This window comes from Zonotrichia albicollis, chromosome 1 (genome assembly GCF_047830755.1).
Source record: "Zonotrichia albicollis isolate bZonAlb1 chromosome 1, bZonAlb1.hap1, whole genome shotgun sequence".
Classification (NCBI taxonomy): domain Eukaryota; kingdom Metazoa; phylum Chordata; class Aves; order Passeriformes; family Passerellidae; genus Zonotrichia; species Zonotrichia albicollis.
Genome location: NC_133819.1, coordinates 16,755,522 through 16,779,896, shown reverse-complemented (window position 1 = coordinate 16,779,896; position 24,375 = coordinate 16,755,522). Strand labels below are relative to the sequence as shown.

General features: G+C 41.4%; 2 protein-coding genes across 12 annotated transcripts in view; one reads left to right on the top strand and one right to left on the bottom strand.

Moving 5' to 3' along the window:
* Positions 1 to 869: 869 nt before the first annotated feature.
* PDSS1 (decaprenyl diphosphate synthase subunit 1) lies at positions 870 to 23,184 on the top strand. Its single transcript, XM_005480338.4, has 11 exons — positions 870 to 1,251; positions 2,829 to 2,893; positions 3,743 to 3,866; positions 4,230 to 4,360; positions 9,915 to 10,056; positions 11,113 to 11,224; positions 11,313 to 11,422; positions 16,885 to 16,965; positions 17,145 to 17,258; positions 20,658 to 20,738; positions 21,430 to 23,184. Exons 1-11 carry the CDS (start codon positions 961 to 963, stop codon positions 21,568 to 21,570), a joined length of 1,392 nt encoding a protein of 463 aa, XP_005480395.2. The 5' UTR covers positions 870 to 960; the 3' UTR covers positions 21,571 to 23,184.
* ABI1 (abl interactor 1) overlaps positions 22,659 to 24,375 on the bottom strand; it is a 77,375-nt gene continuing 75,658 nt past the window's right edge. For all 11 annotated transcript variants that reach the window (XM_074534658.1, XM_074534626.1, XM_074534627.1 and 8 more), the window contains one exon: positions 22,659 to 23,707. In XM_074534658.1, coding sequence (XP_074390759.1) covers positions 23,532 to 23,707 — 176 coding nt within the window. In that variant the 3' untranslated portion in view covers positions 22,659 to 23,531. The remainder of the gene's footprint in view (positions 23,708 to 24,375) is intronic.

The following is a 24,375-nucleotide window of genomic DNA, read 5'->3' as shown; positions in this document are numbered from 1 at the left end:
CACAACCCAAGAAAACAGATGAATCTTTTCTGAGTAATGTAAACAGTGAATAAATGGGTGAGAAGATGTAGATCTTGCTGTAGCATACATGTGTGCTCAGAAGCTGTGCTTCATTCTTCCTTCAGACCTACTCTGTGCCCTTTTCCGTGGTAAGAGAGGACAAATACTGTTTTAAACCAGTGTGGTTTACCATCTTTATGGACTTTTGCTTGCAACAATCTTACAATTCCACATTAATTATAAAATCTCAGTACCTCATAGACACTGTTTTGTAAAAATTTTAAGTTAGCTAACATCATAAAGAGCCCCCTTTGGAGCCTTGCTGCTAACCGTGTTTCTCACTACCTCTAATGACAGATCCTGTTATAGCCGGCTGCCACAAGATTAATCACTGATGATTATTTCTTAAAGCTCATAAGTAATTGCATCACCTGATGAAATTAGTTCTGTAATGTTATCATATCAATTAGTACGTTTTGTATGCCCGAGAGCTAGAATGCTTTGTGTACTTCCAGAGATGTGTCAGGTTATCAACTCTGCCTTTACACGTAAGTGGGACTCGGAAGGGGGAGGAAGCTCCGTATGACCAATTTAGTTTTAACTTTAAAACTATATTTCACTGTGTGTATCAGGTCTTAATTACTGCTTCAGGAGCTGCTACAACTCAACAAGCAAAATCGCCGGGCAGGGCAGGAGTACAGAGCCCCGGGACCGGGCAGAACAGGTGTACAGACCGCGGGACTGGGCAGGGCAGGAGTACACAGCCCCGGGACCGGGCAGGCCGTACCTAGGAGGCTGTCGGAGGACAGGGCCCAGGCGCAGAGCTCCGCCGCCCGGCGCCGCGGGCACTGACCCGGCTGAGGGCGGGAGGCGTTCGGGGCCGGGCAGAGCCCGCGGGAGCCGCACAGCGCGGCCACACAGCCCCAGGCCAGGCAGGCGGGCAGCCAGGGCCGCCACCACATGTCCGCAGACCGCGCCTTCCAGAGCCGCCCACGAACCCGGCCTGAGGTCTCCCGCCCCCAAAGAGGGCGTTGGGGTGCCCGCCCGGCACCGGGCCGGAGGGCGGTGGCGGCGCGGGGCTTCCGCGTCCGGGTCGCGGCGGTGCCGGGAGGCGGTGCTGGCGCGGCGGGGCTGGGGGACACCATGGCCTTGCGGTGGTGGTGGCGGAGCGGCTCCTGGTGCCGCCGGGCGCCGCCGCTGGGCTCCGTGCCGAGCCCTGGCCCCCGCGTCCCGCCGGCCCACAGCGCGGCGGTGAGTGCGGCGGCGCTGGGCGGGCGCGGAATGAATGGGGCGGGGGGCGCCGGGCCGAGCGGGCACCCGCGGCCGCCGCTCCTTCGGCGTCCCGCAGCCTCCGCCCGGGAAGCGCCACGGCCCGGGGGTGGTTCTCTGCCGGGGGGTCCTTGCTGGGGGCAGGAGCGCGCTCGGTGCAAGGTTAAATTCCGGATTAGGGGTTTTCAGCGCTGGTCAGTGTGTGAGCCCCTCGGAGCCGGCCCTAGGTGGGAGCAGGGGAAGCAGTTCTCCTTATGTGAGATTTTGAAGGCGTTTGTGTGTGTTAGCGTTGTGAGCGGTAACGGGGCCGGTTCGCTCACTGCCTTGGTTTGGAGCTTCTTCACAAGGCCAGGCTGCTGCTCGGAGCCTCGCTGAGGTGCTCTGGCTGTCCTGACCCAGGGACAGTGCTCTGGCGAGCGCGTCCAGCATCCTGCAGCAGCCGCTGCTCCAGGGTCAAGCGGCAGTGCGAGGGAGGGAGGGAGTCTGTGTGTGCCTGCGCTGAAGGATCAGCTATTTTTAGCGACAGAACGCGGTGAGAGGTTCTAGAGAGCGACTTGGGAATGTCTCAGCCCTAGGGCCGGACACTGAAGTCAGACAGCAGTGGGTTGCAGATCTGTGATAAGCTTGGGCTCCTTGCCTTGTCTCCTTGCATGGCCTTGTGTAAGCACGGAGGATGGAGGACTGCCCTTGAGCCTTTACAGGGCTTTTGTTTGCCTCCCACTGTCCAAGGAGAGAGAGGCTTTGCTTTAATCCACGTCTGAGGAGACGCTGAGGCACGGGGAGCAGGAGCAGGTCTCCTTGAGCATTTCTGTGTGAGTTTTTCCAGAAGCAGTTGGGTGAACACGTGGATTGCAGTGATTTTAGGCTGGCTCAGCCCAGCATTGGGCAGGGCTCGGTTCTTCCTGGCAGCATTCCCAGGAGCAGAGTAAAAGCTGTAAAAAGCTGTACTTCCTTCCTCAGCCTATTTCTGCTGGAATCTTGTACCTGGGGCTGTGCCTTCCTTCCCCCGTGCTCCTGGGCTCTGCCTGCAGGGAGGGATCCTTGGAGAGATTGCTAGATTCGCAAGTCAGGTTCTGGACATTTAGCAGGGAAGATGGGCAGGTGTAAATTATGAACATCAGGCGGAATTGAAATTATTTCAGAGAAAACAAGGATGTGGTTTTCTGGTAGTGTACTGAAACAGCTCGTGCTTTTCTCTATGCTTTGATTGGTGCCAGGCAGGAAATACTTGAAAATTGCACCTTGCTCAAGTGCAAAAGCAAGGTTTTATTGAAGCAGCTTTGGTAATTTGAGTGATAAGCCTCCTGGGCTGGGCCTTCGAGGGGAGAAAGTCCAAGGCTGTGGAGCAGAAGAGTCAGGTCAGTGTGCCGGGTGAAGGGTGCACTCGGGCCTCACGTGGTGTGGAAGGGGTTATGAGACTCCCTTTGCTGCCGAGTTGTTAAAATGGAGAAATGGAGAAATAGAGCAATGGTGATGAGTACTTTTTTTTTTTGTAGTCAAATGTTTTCTGGCAGTTTAAAGTTCTGATAAAGTTCTGTCCCTGGTTTTATTTTTTGCAGATGTGTCACATTACCCAAAGAAGTTCAACTTTCTCGTTTCCAAAAATATGTAGTATATTTTGGCGGTAAGTTGGAGATTCACATTGTTGTGCAGCGGGTGAGGACAGAGTTATTGGGTGAACTGGGCAGTTACACCTCTGAGCTGTGAACTTTGAAAATAAGGTTATTTACTCCAGTCTAGACTGCTGCTGTAGTGCTGAGTCTGAGTCTCAGTCGTCTATCCTGGAGAGTAACAGGCAAAGCAAGAATGTTGCAAGAAAATACATGGGGTTCACTTTGGGAAAGGAAACATTAGAAGAAGAAGAAACTTCAAATTCAGGAAACAAACAAACAAATCTCCTAAGCTAAAGGCATCTTAATGCATCCAGGTGGAGCTTTCAACCTTTTCTGATGAGCTTTCCTAGCACCATCACGCTACCTGGAAGTATTGATTTAATTTATTATGTAGCTGGGTATACAAAGGAAAAAATATCAAATCTAAGTCAGGAATATTTTTTCAGGAGTTTACCTGAGAGAGAAGAAAGTAACAGAACAGTTGGGTTTCCAGAAGAAAGGGCTCTATCTGCAAATGTAGGCTACACTATCCCTAGTGTATTCAAAAGGAATAGATGGAGAGCAAGGTGATGTTCTGGGGCTCAGAATATCTAGGGTCTCTTAAGGGCAGAGTGTGTGTGTGCCAAATGCACTTTGCCAGGTCCCAAAGCTTTATGATCATCAATACACAGCTTTTCTGTCCTTGCACCTTACTGTCTGTCTGAAAAAGAGTGTTTTGATGTCTTCATATATTTTAGCCATTTGGTTAAATGGGGTATGAGGGGAGAGGGAGAGAAAGAAACCCTTTCAGACGTTTCTGTATGGGGAATCAGGGGAACATGACTTCTAACAAGCCTACTCTTGAAAAACACTGTCCCCAGGTTTCATCATACAAGTTCATCCCACTGGTGCAGCTGCAGTAAGACAATTAGTGATGAAAAATACCAAGACCCTTTTCAACTTGGTAGAAAAGACTTGAAGAATCTCTATGAAGATATTAAAAAGGTATGGGATTTTGGTGACTATGGTGGCATGTCATGATGATTGTTTTTATTAGGAGCCATCAGTTTGGATATTTATTGAAGTAATGTTATTTATGTTTATGAACTGCTGTCTGAAACTTAAACTGAAGGGAAATGGTGCATTTCTAATATTTTGTAGAACAAGAATGCAGTTTTTCTTCTGATTTGCAGCACTGGAATGCATCATTTACATTTCAGATTACTCATAGTAATTTTAAAAATAACTTGAGCTTACACTGGGTGGAATGAATGTAAGCAATAACCTTATACATGCATACTGTTGTATTTACACTAAGCAGACTGACTTTGTGACTTCTATGCTGAAATGCTCTTGTCCTTTTTATAGGAATTGCTGGTGTCTGCAGCAGAACTTAAGGAAATGTGTGATTATTACTTTGATGGGAAGGGAAAGGCCTTTCGACCAATGATTGTGGTGCTAATGGCTCGGGCCTGCAACATTCACCATAATAATTCCAAGTGAGTTGGTCACTTTGATAACTTTCAAGCATGATGTGCATATCTCATTCTTGTGTCTCTGAAAAATACTTTATGAAAATAAAATGCTCCTCAGGAAAACCTGAATGTAAGTTCCATCTTGAAGCTGTATTTTTGTAGCTGTCAGTGCAAAAGGAACTGCTGGGTTTATTACGTATTTCCCTGTGTTAAATTGTGGAACTATACTGTGCTTGTAAGCAGGGTGGATAAATAATGTTGCTGAATTACTATATTTGTAAGGCTTTAGTCAATTCTACCTCCTTGCATAAATGCTTTATTAGAACCTTTAATACTCTTTGAAACTATGTAAACTTCTTTAAGTATTTTCATTTGTAACCACTCCTGTTCCTATTAAACTCTGGTCACAGGTAAGAAGTTTGCTGTGATAAGTTTGCTGTGAGATTTTTTTAGTAATTGTGCAGAAAAGCTATTAAAGAGCTGGTATGATTATATTCAAAGCTGTGAGATTTTGAAAACAGTAAGAGGTTTTTTTTCCCACCCTCTAGTAGCAAGTTTCTACACTTTATGTAAGATTCTAAGCTAATTAGTCTGGTGTAATCCTTATGATCTCCACGTTACTTGAGAGCAGTTTTAACTGAGCAGATCATGCTTGGCCTGTATTCTCTGTCACTCCTGAGTCTGGCTCGTTGCAGATGCTTCACTCCACACCTTCCTGTCAGCTGCTATGTTTGCATTTTGAGGAAAGATGTTGGCTGGAGTGTTCTCCAGTTGCCTTCCAGCTATGCTTCCAGTCTTGCCTTGTATAGAATTCCAAGTAGATAATCTTTGGTCCCTTTCCAGAAGTGTTTCTAGACTAATTTGTCGGTCTTAAGGGATTTCTCTGAGCTCTTGCACTGTTTTCTCTCTGTAGGACTAGTTTAATGCCTTGGTGGACTTGATTACTACCTCAGAGCATGGCATGTATTTTGTTGCATGGATAGCACCTCCCCCTGTAGTCCCTTCTATGTGAATATAATTATGAAGGAGAAAGCAAAACTGAGCTGGCAGTGTCCTTTCCTCTGTGTGCCAGTTCCTCTTGTTTTAGGAAAAGTCATCCAGGATTAATGAACTTTGCCTCAGCCAGATTCTGTTGTCAGTTCAGGACTGCTTCTTGTCATTGACTCTGAGATAGCAAAAGGAACAATATTGGTTGTGCAAATCCTCAGGGATACCTTTTGCCACAGACTGGCTTAATATATTCATGAGTGACCTTGACATGAAGAACAGGAGTGTGAGGAGGGCACTTTTTGATGACAGAGTCATTCTTAATGATCATCCATCTGTGGTGAAATGTAAGGAAGCACAGCAAACCAAAACTTTCTGCTTGAGCTTGTAGGGTCTCAGATGTCGCATTAGGGCATAACCCCAGTGTGGTTTGCACCCACCTTTGTTATGAAAACCCTCAAAGATACCCTAGCATGCATCAGCCATCCAGGTCAGCTACAGGAGTGTATATCACACTTCCTGAGATCATCAGCATCCCTTATCCCTGTGCTCAAAGTAAGTGAAGTCCAGCTGGCTTCAGGGATGGATTGCAAGGATAATCATGAAGATTGAAGACTTGTGGTCTACAAATTTATCAGGAACAGAGTGAAAGAGCTACTTAAAACAAAGCATTGTGTTTCTAAGATAATGGAAATGTAGGAGGAGATTTAACAACAGGGACAGTGAGTTTTTGGAGCATCTTTGGAATCAAAATAATGGTAAAAATAGTTTTATCTCATTCTAGTGTGTAGCATGAAAAGCTTATGAACAAAATCATGTGTGCAGTACTGAGAAGGCTGGAACTGATGTCATACAGTGTGGGAGCAGAGCAGTGAATCAGAGAGAGGCAGCAGTAGAAAGACTGAATTTGCCTGTATGCTCAAAGCATATTTGCTGTCTTTTGACATATGTATATGCTCATGGACATATTCTTGTCCACATGTTATACTGTCTCAGAACTATCAGGGCCTGTTTTGAGACCTGCCCTATGCCAGTAAGAAACTGCCACACATTCCTGGGGCAAGTGTTTGCTTTGCAGTAGCCAGCCCTCAGCATAAGTCCTCTGGTTTCTGGATGTCTGTGTCATTTGGCAGTGTTTGTACATCTGTTGTGGTTCTGATCAGCACCTCCAAAATATGTTCAGTGTTTCAAAGGCCTCCTCAATAATCTGAACATTCCTAGTACAAACCAGGCTGAGTCACCATCTTTGTCATGTTGCTTTTAGAATGAATTTCTAGTGGCAAGAGAAAAAGTGTTTCAGCAAAGGAATGGAATGAAATCTCAGGGTATTTACCTTCCTGTTCTGTGCCCTGTGACAATTTGTCCAAGCCTGTGATTGTAATTAAATATCCCTAATGTTGATACAAGTCTTCACTGTACTGCTTGTTGGTTATTGCATGGTGGCCAATGCTTTTGAGGATTGGCAAGGCCATGCAAAAGGAATTTACATTTGTACTGTGGATACCCAGTTCCTGTGAGCTGATAAAGTTTTATGGGCATTTTCTTCTCTTTTGCTTTTAAGCTGCTTGAAGCAGGCTGTCTTACACCTGCTCTGGGTGTATATATATATATATATATATATATACATACACACTTCAGTTCACATTGATACTATGATTGATTCATTATTGTTCTTTCTTAAAGCAACGTTGTCTCCAGGTGGCAAGGTGTTCTTACAACTTTTTTTATGTTTGTGAGAAAAATTGTGTATGTAGAGAAGTAATACTGCATATTTTTAACTTTGCTACTCTTCTACAAACCTGGGGAGGGGAAATAAATTTATCAGAATAGTGTGAGAAACAAATAAAATGGCAATAAAATAAAATTGAATATGTCCTAAAGATAGAACCTGCCAACAACCTTAGTTCCCTTTTGTTTCACTCCTCCAAACTGCTGTTGTCAAAAGCCCTTGGTGCCAGCTGCTCTGCAGTTTTCTCTGGTGTTAGCACATGCAGTCTCTGTGCTTTGCAGTGCCCTTCTGTGTCACAGAATCTGTTTCTGAGATGGTTGCTTCTTTTAGCCCCAGGGCCTTAGCAGGAGATTGATGCTGGAAGGACTGTGGCCATAGCACAACAATGTTGCAAGTTCTTTTCTCATTTCCTGTCCTTAAACTGGCAATATTTACTTATTGGCAAACACACTGCCTCCAAGCTTTTTGTTGGAGAGTGTAAATACTGGTTTGTGTGGTTTTGAGTTTGGCCCTCACCGTTGTTGGGTGGTTTTGGTTGGTTGTTTTGGTTTTGGGCTGGATTGTTTGGAGGGAGACATTTGGGCTTTCTTAACCTGTGTGGTCAGCCTTGGCTTGTTCAGTGTTCATGAAACAAGTTCTGTAATGGAAAACACCTCAGGGTACAGCACATCTATAAAACCTTATAACTGAATCAAACAGGGGGTCCTACTGAAGGACAGAACATGATTAGTTCTATAAAATATCTGTAAATATACATCAGCTCAGGGTGTCTTTACTTTGAGAATGACCTAAAAATGGCATCTTTCCACTTACTGGATTTGCTGTTATCTATTCAGTTACTGCCACTTTTTGCTTTTGTTTTGCAGGAGAAGCTGAATGAAAAATGGCAGGGGATGAGAAAGATCCTGGGGTTTGTGTGTTTTCCCCTAAAAGTAGGCATGCTCTGATCTAGAATTAGTCTCACAAGAGGCATGCAGGAAACGATTGCAGAACTTTTTTGCCAGCAGTGGGTAGAACCTTGCTTGAGACTTTGTGGAAATAGTAGTTTTAAAACCCCTTCAGATGAAATTGTCACATTTGATACAGTGTTCTGGAAACCATGAACATTCCTATGCCATTTTTAGTCATTGTCAGAGATAAGATAGAGTATAATGCAGAACTTTTCAGAACCTGCTTTTGAAATAACTGGTTTTGTGCTGTGTTCATACTACTGAAATATTTCAGTGTGTCAGTGAGTGTTGCCATTTACTGCTGCTTCCCAGCAGGAAGTCCAGTCTGCTGACATAATTAATGAAAAAGGGAATCCCCAAAAGGAGAACAGTGCATGAAAGAGGCTGGAGACCTTTACAGTTTTTTGAAGGTAAGTTTTCTCCTACTTAGTAAGAGTAGTTTGTTTTGGAAAACTATTTACACTGAACTAGCATTTGATTAAATCACTAGTCTGCATTAAGACTTGCCTCCAAACAACTATGAAGGTTTCCAGCTCTTATTTTGTGTTGTGTAAAAGCCATATTTTCACAGCCTATGAGCTACCCATTCATCCTGCTATTGTTCAGGATGTAGAACTCCCACTGACAGCAGTGCAGAATTCTGTGCAGAGGTAGGTGTCAGAATGCAGTGTTATGTCAGCAGACTGCAATATGTTCTTTCATTTTGTGATTAATCACTACATTTTAAAGGACATAGGCAGTGCAGGAAAGTTTTAAATTCCCTTAGCTGTGGTGAAATTATCTTCTGGCTCAGTTCTTTTTCTGTTCTCCTGTAAAATAGTATGATTTTCTCTGTTGTCTGTGTACCAGAGGTACATTATTTATATATCAGAAGTAGTTTCTTTCTTGTGTTGTGGGTTTTCGTTTTTTTGTGTTATTGTTTTGTATGTGGGGCATTTTAAAGGTCCATGTGCCCTTGTTACACCTATGAGGCAAGACTGACTGGGATGGCCATTTCTGGGATCCTGCATGTAACCCATGATGAAAACAGAAAAATACCAGAAGACAGTGGAAGATGGATTCTAAGGGAGATGGTCCTTTATGTGAGCTAGGTTGGCTCTTTTATGTGCTTTTTGCCAGTTTTGTTCTCTAGAGAATTGTTTCTGTGTTCTTCTGTTAACTTCTTTTCACCTAGTTTAAAAAAAAAAAAGTAGTGTGAACTACTGAGAGTTGAATCATCAGTGTTAGATCTTCCCAAAGGCTGAGTTCCAATAAGTGTTAGGTATTTGGTGTTTACAGTGTTAAAGTGCTTGCAGTAGAATCCTAGTTAATTCCTCAGGTTTCTGAAGAACCTCTGGGGTTTTAAGGTAATCAGATAACATAAAGGAGAAGATCTATGAGTTATATCTTTCAAATGTAGAATGCAGGTTTCTGTTCCTTCTGATCTCTCCAGCTTGCTGCTTGGTAGAGTTATCCAGCTGTAGAGTTTGTGATGCCACGATTATAGGTAGAGCAACAGAGATAAGGAGAACTTAAAACTCATCTACAGAGCTACCTGTCATTCTTTTCTCTGCTGTTTTCCAAATGTCAGTCTTGGAACCAAGCATCCTTGATGCTGTGCTGTTTATTGCAGTCTGGATTTAGAGGGATTACAGTCAATAACACAGGAGTTTTGCAGTACTGTTAATGCAGCAATGTAGAAATGGGCCTTATGAGGATGGATCCATCCCTCTGCACTTACTGTACTAATGTGATCTTACTTTCTCTTGTCTTCCTAATTCCAGGTTTGAAAGAAGGGGTGAGACCAGGAAAAAGCTGTGACAGCTGTTTTCAGAGGAACATTTTTTGTTTGGTTTTTAATAGAGATTCTGTAGTGTATTGCAGCATATAGAATTGATTTAATTGTTTGACAGTTCTTGTTTTTTGATTTTAGGGAGGTGCAAGCAAGCCAGCGCTCTGTGGCCATAATTGCTGAGATGATCCATACAGCCAGTCTAGTTCATGATGATGTCATTGATGATGCAAATTCTCGCAGAGGAAAAAGGACACTTAATCAAATCTGGGGAGAGAGGAAAGTGAGTTTGCTAATACGTGCAAGGCTTGCCTTTGAATTTCAGCAGAGCACAAATACCTAGAGGTTTGTATGGCTAGGTCTTGGAATATGTCAGAAAACATATGAAGAGGTGTGCACAGCTTGTGGGTGAGACAAATGTGTTTTCCTTTTCTGAACTGTTGGAAGCATTACCTACTGAATGGTTGAAGTGTGTTAGTGTTGGACCTGTCCAGCCTCCACAGGAGATGACTGAGAGGGGCCCTCGTACATATCTGAAAGCAGTGTCACAAAGATGGATCCAGGCTTTTCTCAAGTAATAGGACAAGAGGCAGAGGACAAAAACTGATGCACAGGAAGTTCCACCTGAATATGAACAGATTGTCCAGAGAGGCTTTGGAGTCTCACTCACTGGAGAGATTCAAGAATCATCTGGATGCAATAATGTGCCATGTGTTCTGGGATGACCCTGCTTGAGCAGGAAGGTTGGACCAGATGACTCTGGCCCCTTCCAACCTGGCCCATTTTGTGATTATTGCTGATTATTACTGATTTTGGCATTCCCTGTGCCATTCTCTGCAGTGCTGTTGAAATACTTTAAACTTGTACCTCATCCTAAATGCTGATTCAGTGGTGAATACAAAAATGTTTTCAGTCAGCGGGGAATTTTTTTTTAAATTGGTGTTTTCTTCACAGAGCATTACGAGAAAGGTCTTCACCAGAAAATACAGGGAAGGAACTTGAAGCAGTTCAGAGTTCACATGGCGTAAGAGCCACAAGAGAATGGTGAAATAGAGAACTAATGTTAAAAAAAGCTTCATAAGCAAACACATACTGCATACAGAGGGGACAGTGCTTATACAGAAAAATATAACCAGTACTATATGATCGGGACTCAAAAATTACTCAGATTTCAATATTTATATGTTATGTGTTTTTTCGCTGTTGAAATGAGATATTTGTGCTTTATGTAGGAAGGTTTTGTAATGTGAGTAGGTCTGACAATTAAAAGAACTTGTATGGTCAGTAGTAACACAGGAGAAGACTTAAGGGATCACCTTGTTGTTGTTGTTGTTGTTAGGCTGTTCTAGCTGGCGACTTCATCCTCTCAGCTGCTTCTGTAGCTTTAGCACGAATTGGAAATACCACTATCATCTCTGTTCTGACTCAGGTGATTGAAGATCTGGTGCGTGGTAAGGTTTTTTCCTGTTTTAATCTTCCAATTTTCCTGCCTAAGCAGTAAACCCACAAATAAAACCTCCTTTCTGTGCAACTTTTTAGGTGAATTCCTCCAGCTGGGTTCCAAGGAAAACGAGAATGAGAGATTTGCTCACTACCTCGAGAAGACTTTTAAGAAGACAGCGAGTCTGATAGCCAACAGTTGTAAAGCAGTATGTACGTCTGTCTCTTCTGAGTTAACATACCATACTGTAAGCTTCACAGCTAAACCAGCATTGCTCTTTGCTCTGGAGACCCTCCAAAGCAAAACCCTGAAATGGTATTCTGCCAGAATGTGAAAGGGTTGGAGATTGTGAATTTTATCACAGTTCAGCTGTGTAGCCTCCAATATTGGTTTTCACTTTTTCTTTGAGTTTTTTATTTATACACAGATTTATTGTTATTCTCAAGAATCAAAATAAGGTTCAAATAATCATAACAATGGCAATCTTCAATTTATGTAATTCTGGAACTTTGAGACAGTGGTTTTAAAAACTCAGTTGATCATTTTTGAGTCTATAATTTGATTTTAAGACTTCTTTGGCATCTGGCCCTACTCATTGGTGCTGAGTGAGACCTTAAGTGGTAACAGTGGGAAGAAACCATTATAGAATCAGAGAATAAGCTGTGTTGGAAGGGACCCATCAGGATCATCAAGTCCAACTCCTGTCCCTGCATGGGACACCCCAAGAGTCACACCATGTGCTGAGAGCATTGTGCAAACACTTCTTGAACTCTGTCAGGTTTGGTGCTGTGACCACGTCCTTGGGGAGCCTTTTCCAGTGCCCAGCCACCCTCTGGGTGAAAACATTTTCCTGATATCTCTACATCACATTGTAAAAAACCAGAAGCATGTACTTAATTTATCTTAATTTGTCTGGAGGTTTTAATTACCAATTACTTTATCCAGCCCTGTCACTCGGTTCTCTTACTTGATTACAAAAAGATCCAATTCAAGATTATGTTCTTATGGATTCTATAGCAAGTGGAATTCTTAAAGAATTAGAGTAAAAATCTGTGCTAGTGTTAATCATCTTCCTTTGTTCTCAGGGAACTGGTGCATTTGTGCAACAGACAGCAGTTGAAAATGGCTTACATTAAAATGATCACATAGAATGAGACACATGGATTTTGGGGAAGGAAAAATACCTTTTATTCTAGTTGGAAGAAAGAAATAAATTCTTCTGGATTGCTCATATTAATGGCAATATGACCCTGATAATTTTCTTCTGCAAGTCTTGTTTTATATCAGTAGGCACCTGGACTAGTAAAGAGCATCACATTATTCTGCTACCCCAGAAAAAACATACACAAGTTTTAATATTCATTTTGACAGTCTGCCTAAAAGAATCTTTGCAGATGGAAGAAATCACATTGCCACTGGGTGGATTCTCCCTACAGATGTGCTAATTTAAGCTTTTTCCTTTTCATGACTTGCAAGAGTTAAAGATTGAAGCACTTCCCTTAAGACTGAGGCTGTGATGCTGGTCAGGGGGGTGTTTGGCTGCTTTTCTTCTAGTGGCTGGTCTGAGTTGTTCCATTGCTGAACTGCTGGAGCTTTATATGCTGTAAAATCTGTGTTAGAAAGGAAAACAGAGGGAGAAGGTCTCTCTTCATGGCAAATCCTTATCGCTGCACATAGTACCAATGAGTTGAATATGTGTGTTTCCCTCAGTTTCTTTCTGTGTGGATTAGGAGAGCTCTATTGATAGCAGTTAAAAGGGATTATTTGGGGTTTTCTTTGTTGCATGTGAGTGTTGAGATATTTTCGTTTAGGTGGCTTTGGCTTCTGAAGAAATGGAATCAGAAGGGAGTTCTGTTTTCTCTAGCAAAAATGATAAGCAGGATCATCAGTTCTATCTTGAAAGGAAATTCAGTTAGGGAATCAAGAGTATTCATGTATTCATATCTTGTTTTCAGGGACAAAATTAAGAGGAGAGACTGTGGGTTTTAGAAGCAGTTTGTTCCTGTCAATGATAGGAAAAACCTGATTAGTTGCTGTGATTGAATAAATACAAGTATTAAATGGAAAGGAGATGTCAGACAGGTTCAGGTGGCACCTTAGAATTCCATGCCTTAGAAATGGAAGAGGAGAGTATTCCTGCAAAAAGATCTAAACAAGACATACACTGTAATTGATGCATTCTGTACCACCAAAGCTTTACTGCATTTAAATCAAAATTCTTTAAGTTAGGACTTAGAGAGAGAACAGTCTGTTCAAGATGTTAAGAGCCATCCCAGTCTCCAGTTTCTTTCTACAACAGTTCTGCATGGGGGAATGTTACCAAAATTTCAATTAAAGTGTATTGTAAAATGAGGCAGTGCCAGATGGCCCAGAGTCATTGAAACCTTAGTTACTGCAAGGCATTTTTCAGAGAAACATGAGGTGACTTTAGTTCAAGAATTCAGAAACAATAAAGCTGGAGTGGAATTTCTGTTTAGTCATCAGGCCAGCTGGAAATAGCAAAATAACCTGAGCAGGTTTTCTGTCTTTTTTAAACCCTGCAGTAATGTGAATTCCTGGGCCTCATAAAGCTATTTATATTTTGCATGGTATACTTTCAGATAAGGGATTAAATCCTGCTTGCTTTGAGTGTAAGGGTGTACTAGAGATTGTTGATTTCCATATTTAGGAGGAAGCTTGTGCCTCCTTGTGTAAGGCACTGGAGAAACCAATAGTCTGAAGCTCTGGATATTCTGTGAGCTCCTGCTCTAACCAGTTCCTAGTTTGGTGTGTACACAGGGCTCCATCACAAAACCCTACCAGCATGTGCAACTGGTGCCCAGGAAAATAACACCTCTGGCTGTGAAGTCAACTCTCCTTTGAGCAGGTGACTTTCAGAATTTCCTTCCAACCTAAACTATTCTGTGGCTCTCCTGGAGAAAGGAACAATGCTCCTGCCTAGAAAAACAGGAGTGGGTGAGCCAGGAATGAGAAGGCAGGAACCTGACTGCTTCTGGAGATGGGCATGGAGGAGAATGGCTGGAAAGGAGCAGATTTTAGAGCCTTTTCCTTTCCATGGAGGCCACAAATCTAGGACTACAGGAACTAACATCTCTTGTAGTGTTTATTCAAGCAAATTCTGGCCCAGCAGCAGGTTGTCCTCTCTGACCTACATAGCACTGGTAGAGATGTGCAAATGCTTTCAACTCCAGCTGCCATATTGTCACATATTAAATATCAGAGCAGGATGTATCTCCCCAGAGCTGATTATGTGAAATTCGGTAAAGAGGCAAATTTGGTTTATAGTCTCTCATATAACATAAGAGAAACAACTTTTTAATTGCAAAAAGTGTGTTTGAAATAACACCAAGGAGATTGTCCTGCTTTGCTGAATTCAAAGAACATTTCTAAAGAATTTGTTTCACTTGGTATTAGAAAGGATTTTTCATCATGATTTAGTGGAGGACAGGCCTGAATTCTTGCAAGATTAAATTGTCATGAGCCAGTCATACCTATTTGGGGAGCTCTAGGCTGTTTTCAAAGGGGGAGTTTTATCATTTAAACACACATCACTGTATTGACTTGGTTATCCTGATTTGTATTTGCAAATGTGGGTATTATCCAGAGCATTATCCCAGTACAGCTCCAGTTAAACTCCATGTGGGAGTGCCAGGCTGCCTGGCTGCAGCCCGGCCAGTGTCCAGCTGGGGGCAACAATCCTCAACAGCAGTGTGAGAAATTGCATCCTGAAGGAACTCCCTGATAGACACAACCCAACTGCAGGTTCATTATGTGGTCATGGTCAGAGGGTTGCTCACGTGAGGATGACTGGCAGAAAAAATCTCCCAAATTTTTAATTTTTTTTTATCTATGAACAAGAATTGACCTTTCAGGTTAAATGAGGAAGCTCTTTTCTTTACACAACGCTTCCTCCCACCCTCTGCCAGCTTCTGCCCACTCTGACCCTTTGCCATTAACCAGGATTTTGTCACTGAATTCTGTATTTTAATCCTCCACAGGGAATGAAATGTGGAAGTAGGTAAGGATTTCATTGGAACAGGGTAGATGCAGTCCCCCTGCCATGCTGACATTATGTGATTTATATTATAGAAGCAACAAAAAGTTAGCAGTAGATGTTAGGTCTTCGGGCAAATACTGCTATTTAAGAGACAAACATCAAAAGAAGGATAAAAAGGCAAAATGTTCTACTTTGATAGTCCCTAGCAACATCTATTTCAATATCTCATATTTGCAGTTCACTCTGTTTAATAGCCTTCAGGATTTTCTATGATTATTAGAGAAAAGTAGCATTATTTTCCTGCTATACTGTCCTCTTTTAAGTAAAAGTGGAGAATGTGTGATGCTGTTAATTTCTCAGTCATCCAGATTCCTCTGGGGTTTAGTTATTCACAGGTTATAACTGGGAAGTGTTCTGATGCTCAGATATGAAGTGCACTGCTGCATGAAATCATCCCCCATTTTGTGCAAGTTGCATCACATTTATTAGGATGTAATATTGTTTCTTATTTCCATCTTCATGTTCACCTTCAAAGCTACTGCTGGACATGCTTTTAGTTTGGGGCCGGTTTTGGGGTTGGAGGGGTTTTTAATGTTCCTGCCTTACACAGTCTTAAAGAGGAATACATATACATACATACACACACACACACATATTTATTTTTATATTGTGTTTTCCTAGCATATATTTTTAGTCTTAAGTAAAATGTATCTTCACTCCTTGCATTGGTCACAGCAGATTTGGAATGCCTGCAATAAACCAGGGTGGGTTTTTGTCCCCTGTTCTAATTGGTTTATTGAAGGTTGAAATAAATCTGAGTATTTAACCAACCTCATTTTGCAAAATGTATAATTGGTACATAAATGCAAATAGCATAAATGCCCTTACTTCGAGGCAAGATAGTTATTCTCAAACCTTAGTTAATGTCCTGTATTTTAGTTTTGTGGAGTTTATTCAACAAAATTTCTGTCTCTCAAGTAGTTGATTGTACTTTGATGTAAAATGTTTGTTTATCTCAGTTTAGTGATACCTTTGTGAGCTTGGTGTGCTTTCTTCATTTGCTGTCTTTTCTTTGCCACTAATTATCCCTCAGTAGCTTTGCCTGCAGGCTAATCAAGTCATCTTCCTGAGCAAGTCAGATACAGTTAACATCACCTTAAAAATAATCAGCCTTATGTCAACTGCCCCTACTGTACCAGGTCCAACACATCCAGCTCTGTGATCTTTTATGAGACATGTAATGTCCATTTATCTGCTATCTGACCTCCAATTATCCCCTAGCTGATTTATGTATGTAATTAGTTTAATTTCCCCATCACTGGACTGGATACAACTACTACCCTCCCTGCATGTAAAGTGCATCCACATTTCTTCTCTCTTTATCCTTGCATTGTAATTTCTAAGCCTGATAAATATTTAATGAAGCTAATCTCTTTGCAGATGTGAATGTAGTTTTAATACTGCACTGTTGTTCAGCCTTGTTTTCTAGTAAGCTTGGCCAGTTTTGTGTCTCCATGAACTGAGATAAGCCAGAATATGCCCAAGTCAGCTTTTTTTGCCTTTCCCAGATCCCTCCAGCCTGTGCTGGCTGTCACACCTATGGTCAGGGGCTAAAAGTGCTAACTTTTAGTTAACTAAAGCTTTCTATTTACTTGGGGTTTTTGTCTTTTCAGGTTTCAATTCTAGGCTGCCCTGATCCCAAAGTTCATGAGATTGCATACCAGTATGGGAAAAACGTTGGCATAGCTTTTCAGGTAGTGTTTTTGTTGAACTGAATGGAATCTAAATTCTAAACTTGTCCAAAGTGTTTTAGAAATCAAAGTGGGCTGTCTTAATCCTTCCTACAAATCTTGTCTTTAACAAGGATTGTTCTGTATTTAGCTCTAATACTTGAAAAAGAAATTTTAAATAATCTGTATGTTTATTTTTTTAGTTGATAGATGATGTGCTGGATTTTACATCGTGTGCTGACCACCTGGGGAAACCAACAGCAGCAGATCTCAAGCTTGGATTAGCCACAGGCCCTGTCTTATTTGCCTGTCGACAGGTAAGTCAGCAGGAATGAAAAATGCAAACTGCTCCTCACAGGGCCAGCTGAAACACATCAGATCTCCAGTGACAGTGATGAGAGGGGCCTGGGCACCTGTGACAAATCAGTGGGTTCAGTGTCAGATGGATTCTGTGCACACACAAGAAGTTCTGAGAAACACCTTCCTGCACAACTCTACTTACTGTTAGGCTCTTGAGGGTATTGAGAGTTTTAGGACATTTTGCGTAGGTTATTCCTAAGTAGCTTCTTGCTTGTGTTTTCTCCTGAAAACATCATCTTCCCAGCCTTGACTGTGTATGTAGGCTTTTTTGCCTTGTTCTGGGCTTTGTATCCATCTGGGGCCAAGAATTTAAATCCCTGCCTTGCCTTTAGGTGGGTACCTTTATTTACTGGATTTGATCTTTTCATCTCTTTGTCCTCAAGTATTATCCATTTACAAACAGGAGTAGGTTTCCTGTCTGAAGGTTGGGTAAGAGAAAAGGGACTGTTGTAAATAAAACAGGCTTAAAATTGGTCAAGATTTTCAGTGCCTTAAAAATTATTTGGAGGATCAAAATGAAAACAGAAGCGTGAGCAGCATGAAAAGACATTAAAATTGGTGCTAATCCATAAAAAGGAAAGAAACTGGTTTAATTCCTTGCTCTAGTGTCTTGTTCACCAGAGACAAGCAGATTTGGGACTTAAAAAGCAGTCCTTCCTGCCAGGCTCCACAGTGTGATATAAAAGCTGGCACAGTTAGTTCCTGTAGAGCTCTCATCTATGATCTCTCAGTGGAATTGCTTTGAGCTTGACATGGGAAAAGTTCTAAATCATTTAAAAAAGCCCAGCAACTTTGACATTTACTTCCCCTCTAAAAGAGCCTGTTGTGGGGGGAGGTGGAGCATTCACATCTGTTTGCTTCCTTGTCCTTTGGGCATTTCCAAGGATCTGTATCTCAGAACAGACAGGAGCACAGAGTATCAGCCAACTGACAAAGCAGATGAATGCATATTGAGAACAACCTTCTCTGTGTCCTCAGTGTCTCCCCATACTCATCTGGGGGGATTCACAAGCATATTCTTGAATGATTATTTCAGAACTGTGTCATCAGCAATTGGAGCTGTCCAAAGAACAGTGAGACACAGGCAGAGAGGGAGGATGGAGTTGTAAAACTCTTTTTGTGTGTGCTAAAGCCACGTGCAGAAGGAAACAAGGCATGTTGCAAATACCCAGTTTTGGCAGAGAATGGGTGACATTGATTGTCTTGTGGGTGTTGAATATTCCAATTTTTAAATTAAAACTATTTCTTACTCATTTGTTTGGGTTGTCTGTCTCTGACTTTGAACTTCATCTATCTTTTAATTAGCTTTACAAGATAAATTAGTTCATAATATAGAAATGAAATAAAATCTGTCCGTCCTATTTTAAAATCTTGTTCTTTGTAGGCCACTTTTAAATGCTTTTCCTCATTTATATATTTGATAGATGGGAACTGTACATTTTTGCATTGAAATATAATATGACCATCTTACAAAGTTTTCTGCATTATCCAGAAGGCTTCTTTGCTGCAAATGTCCTGCTGTTTTCAAGAAACTGGAACAACAGCACTGCAGACTTAACTGATATATAAACAAAGCATGAGTGCTAAAAAATGTGGACCTTCAACTGACACTGGTGATGCTACTAAAAGATATTTCATGTATTTGTGTCTGAGGAAAAAAACTCATGAGCCAGGACTTGAAGACAGTCCAAAGTGTAATTATTAATTATAGGCTGTCTTTTCAGATTAGTTTTGCTGCTATCCTTTCATGTAGCTGGTACTCTTCCAGTTGTCTTCCTGACAAACATTCTTTAGTTTTTAATGTGCTCTGGATCTTCAGTGGCAGATGCCTTTTCTTCCTATCCTCTCCCCTGCCTCTGAAATACACCTTTGTGCATTAGAATATATTAAGGAGAAAAAAGTGTTTACCTTGATATAGTATCTATTTATTCAGTATTTAAAGTTAAATTAACTATTTATTCAGTATTTAAAGTTAAAGCTCTCTCAGTAAAAAAAACAACACCCCATTTATTTTTTAAGGAAATCCACTAGTGTATGCTAATTCTAAAGCTCCTCTTAAACAAGTACAGCTGAAGAAGAAAGGTTTATTTTTATTATAAGCATTCCTGTTAAATGCTGATTTGCTGCCCACTAAATAGGCAGAATTGCTAATAACAGCTCTGCCTTACAAGTTTGGGGATTTTCATGTCCTTTAGTGCTTAAATATAAAAAGTGATCCCATATGCATTCTATATAACTGTAAATATGAATAATGTGAAAACTGATTGCATGAACACTGCAATTAAATTGTCATTACCTGGCAAGGAAGCTAGGATCTAGAAAAAGCCATGACTTTCCTCTTTTAGATGAAGGATGAGTCATCACTGAACTTCTGAATGCATCTCCAGGACTGTGTATGACTAATAGGAGACTGTCACAGCACTGATGGGTGCTACATGTTTGTACCTGAACGAGGTTGTAAAGCTGCAGTTGCAGGCCCAAAGGTGTGCAAGGAAGGCAGATCATTGTTTACAAGTATATGGCAATAAAATCATCTTTGTTTGACTCTGATCCTCTCAGGCAAGATGAACAAACAGCTCTTTCTTTCCCTTAAAAAGAATTCTTCTGTGGAGTAGCTGCCTTGAGTTGTAGCCTTATTTTGTTAAGCACTAGGTTTTTCTGTTTCTAGGCTGTCTTAAGAAAGAGGCTGCATTTTTACCTAAGTGATGTGATTTTTCTCAAAACAACTGACTTGAGTTACCTGCTTGATTTGTAGGGAATTGAGCCTGCAGTGCTAACTACAAATGCTACATGGCTGAAAACAAAATACCTTATAGATGTCATTTTTCTCTTACTAAAGCAAAAAAATCTGTGTATATAAAATACCAGCCCAATGGAAAATGTAAGAGAATGTAACAGCCAGTGTTACCATAAGGGGATTTTACAAGTTGAATGTACAATATTGCAACAACTAACATCCTGGGTTTTCTGTACATCTGGGGGCAGAGGTGCTTCTTCCAGGAGTGCCAACACTGATCATCATCTGTCAGAGTATCTGATGCAGATTATTCACCAGGCAGTAGCCACATCAGAAATTACCACACTGGAACATCTGCTTAACATGATAAAATGGCAGGTGCTGACTTCTGCTTCCAATTGGCCACAGCCAGCAGAGCCAGAGCCAGGTTTGTTATAAATGCTTGGGCTCTGCTATATTCCTGTGCAGACTGCAAGTACAAACCTAAAGCTATACCTGCAGCAGCAGCAGTGACAGGGAAGAGGGCTGCACTTTGGTGGTGTTCTGACCTTAGCATGACAGGCAGCTACATGGAAAACAACTCAAAAGCAAGTACAAACCCTTCTCCCTTTGTGCTCAGTTTCCAGAAATGAATGCTATGATAATGAGGAGATTCAGTAAGCCAGGAGATGTTGAGCGTGCATGGAAGTATGTGTTGCAGGTAAGACTGATATCAAATATTTCTGCTCTCTCAGTCTGAAATTCATTGCCTCTCAAATAAAATAGCAAATACCTGCTGAGTAGCATGCAATGTACAATGCCAAGTAACAACAACTCAGTTCTCCCTCTGGCACAGTGTTGTAGCAGAAATGCTAGGTACTGAAGAACTTTTTTTCTTTTTTTCCCTCCAACAGCATAAAATCTCCATAAGTAAAAAGCTCACACATGAACTCAGTTCTTCAGCTGAGGCATACCTGTATTCAGCAGCTGGTATAAATGGCATGGCATTTTCAGTCAGTCTGGTAACTGCTGTGCACACCTTATACCAGTTTTAAATTACTCTGGTCTAAAAAGACTAAGTAATGGTCTGTGCCAAATTATTACCTATTTTTCAGAATAGCATGGGGGTTTTGTAAATCTCTAGGGCAGGAGAGGAAGGGATAAGCCATTAGTTTGTACTTTGTTGTTAATACCAGTGGTGTTTTGTGATGCTGAGTTGCTGCTTTAGCATGGATGAATTTTAGTACTGTGACAGTTTATGGCAGGTAGGTGGGCTTCCCCAATTACAGAACAAATCCTCTTTCCCCATCAGGATAGAATGTATGAGGGTACTTACTGACTGCAGAACCTCCCCTGTGCCTGGACGAGGCAGCAGGCGGCTGATGAGGTCCCTGTTTTCTCTCCTCTCTCAGAGTGATGGTGTGCAGCAAACCACCTACCTCGCCCAGCGCTACTGCCACGCGGCCACGCGCGAGATCCGCAAGCTGCGCCCGTCCCCCGAGAGAGAGGCCCTGGTGCACCTGACAGAAATGGTTCTCATGCGGGACAAGTGAGACAGCTCCTTCCACTCCTTCTGGCAGCTACTTTACCAGACTGTGCCTACATGTATTTCAAAAGTTACTTGCTTCCAACAACACAAGCCACCAAAAATTATTTTTTTAAAAAAACCTTCTTTTTGTTTTTTTTGAAGTTTTACTTTACTTTCTTTTTTTTAAACTAAAGTTTAAAGTGTTTTACTGAAGGAAGCCATGCAATTCAGAGCAAATCAAACTGTGCTGTACAATTGTTTTAGTGGGGGCTATTGATTGTGGGGGATGGGGAAGATGTTTACATGTTGATGCACAAAGGCCACAATGAAAATAAATCAGTGTATGAAAACTGAAGCTGTTCCAAATTTCACTTGTTTACACTAATAAAGAGAGCATGCATGTACAGGAGCTGGTAAACTCCTCTGAAGAGAGGGGGTTTGGATGTTTCCCTGGCTACTTAACAGAAGCACCTGGAATTGTATATAGAGATACTGGTTTACTGTAAAAGACTACAAGTGGATTTTAAGTGGTTATTCATCAGTGAGTTCACTTTATGCTATTGGTGGCTACCTGCTAGCAGTTAACATGGTGCAGAATTTGAGATTGTTACCAAGTGAATGTTTTTGTTCAGAAAACGAAAGGCTCAGTATTTCTAACTCAAACTAAAAATGAATGATTCACCAGCCAGTCAAACCTGCAACTCCATCACTTTAATCACTCATTTATAGAACATATTCTGTAGCACCCTAGAAGCTGCCTTTGAAGTCCCAGACACATTCCTCTCACAGTAATTACCCAGTACTACCACATTCCTTCTCAGGTTATTTCAGCCCCAGAATCTGTAGAGCAGGAAAGCACACCCTCTCTGGCTATCTCTGCCTGTGATCCCATAACAATGGCCAAGTTCCTGTCCCTGAGTTCCCCTGGGTGCTCTCTGGAGACAGCCTGCTCCTGTCCCTCTGCTCCAGAGCCACACAGAGTTCCCACACAGAACTGACAGCTACAGATGGTGTCCACCTCACTGCATCCAGGTAATGAAATTCAATCAAGAACCCTCACTGAAACTAAGTGTGGGCAGAAAAGAATTTTTAAGAGTATGTATAAGTGTGTAATTCAGGTTTCAGATCTAATTTATTTTCCCTCTGTCAGTGATAAAGTCATGTTACAAACAATTGCTTTTTAGTACATTGCCTGGGATAACACAGCCATGATTTTGCTACGTTAGCATTCCAAAATTCTTTGCCAAGCCAACCAACAAAGTAATGGACAAGACCTTTGGTTCACTTATATATTTATGAATGGAAAAAGTCATAATGTAAATTTACTCATTAAAAAAACTTGGGTACAAATTACACATACATAAGACCACCCATTTTTTGAATCACATGGACACCTTAGACCCAAACAACTCATTGTAATAGACTTTAGTGAGAATACTCCAGGTAAAGATTACAACAATTGGAAGCATCTTGGATTTTTAAAAAAGTATATTTCAATACATAAGTTTGTATGCATGCTTTAAACAAATATAATTCAAGAATGAGCAAAGAGTCTAAACAAAAAGTAATATGACCAGCACTAACATTAAACTTCTCATCCAGGTTTTAATATGTTAGTCTAACGTAGTGTTAGTTACCATGCTGTACTGAAAAATGTAATGGCACAATCTGATCATGGTTCATTAAATATTATACCCTACTTCCCCATAATAATTAGGCTGGTCATAAAATTAACAATGCATAAGTAAATAAGTATAACCAGTTATAGACAGTTGCTTGTTTTACAAATTGCCATCAGGTAAGACATACTGTCCCCAGAGACTCAGAGATGGACATTCAATCATACCATTAAAACAGTATGGCCTGAAGAAATGGGCACAATTTTTTGAAAGTATATTAAGACAATTCTGTTAGCTTTTAGTTACCCCTTGTAAATAATCATGGTATGACTTGAATACAAGACCAAACTTTGAAAAGCAAAGGATTTTAATCGGCATAGTGCATGATTGATTCAACATAATTCCCAGGAAACAAGCCAGTTACTCGATTGCAAACTCCTTCATACCAGCCGTCATCGTTCTTCTTTATCACATAAATGATTGCACCCTCCATAAACGACAGCTCATCGTCTTTGTCCTTTGTATAGTCATATATAGCAACAACTGTGGAATAAACAGGGACACATTTAGCATTTTATTAATAGCAGCAGTATTAAAAAACAATTGTACTTCAGAAAATATTAAAAGATTAGTTGGCTGTTGTGGGATTTTCAGTAATGAATTCACGTGCTTTTCCTGTTGAACACTAAGCCCAGAAAATGGAATTTCACTTTCCTTGCAGCATTAGCTAGCACTAAGAAGAGCATGTTGACTAACTGAACACTCAGTTAAACTGCTGGCAGAGCAGTACATCCAACTGTGACACAGTAAAGTGGGGCTTACGGACACTTAAAAGCTGAGTTAGGGAACGCCTGACTTGTGTGGCACTCATTTCTGACCAGATTACCTCAATAGCATGTGGATCTCCTAGTATCAATCTCTTGATTAGAACAAAAAATTTCTACAAAAATTATTCCACTGAGGCCCCTGTTGGTACATCAGTGTGGCCCTGCACACCTCGCTGCTAAAGCCATTGCACACAAATGAATGGGCATTCCTACAGAGCTTTTATGTCATAAGGAGTTCTGGAACTACTTTTCAAGGAGCTGCACTGAGGGCAAGTAGGAAAGTTGCTGAAGAGTGTAGAGGCAATATCTGCTATTTTCAGTACCTGCTTGGTACTACCTTATTCTTACCAACCTCCAACTTGCTGTGTGCCATTAACAAAGCAG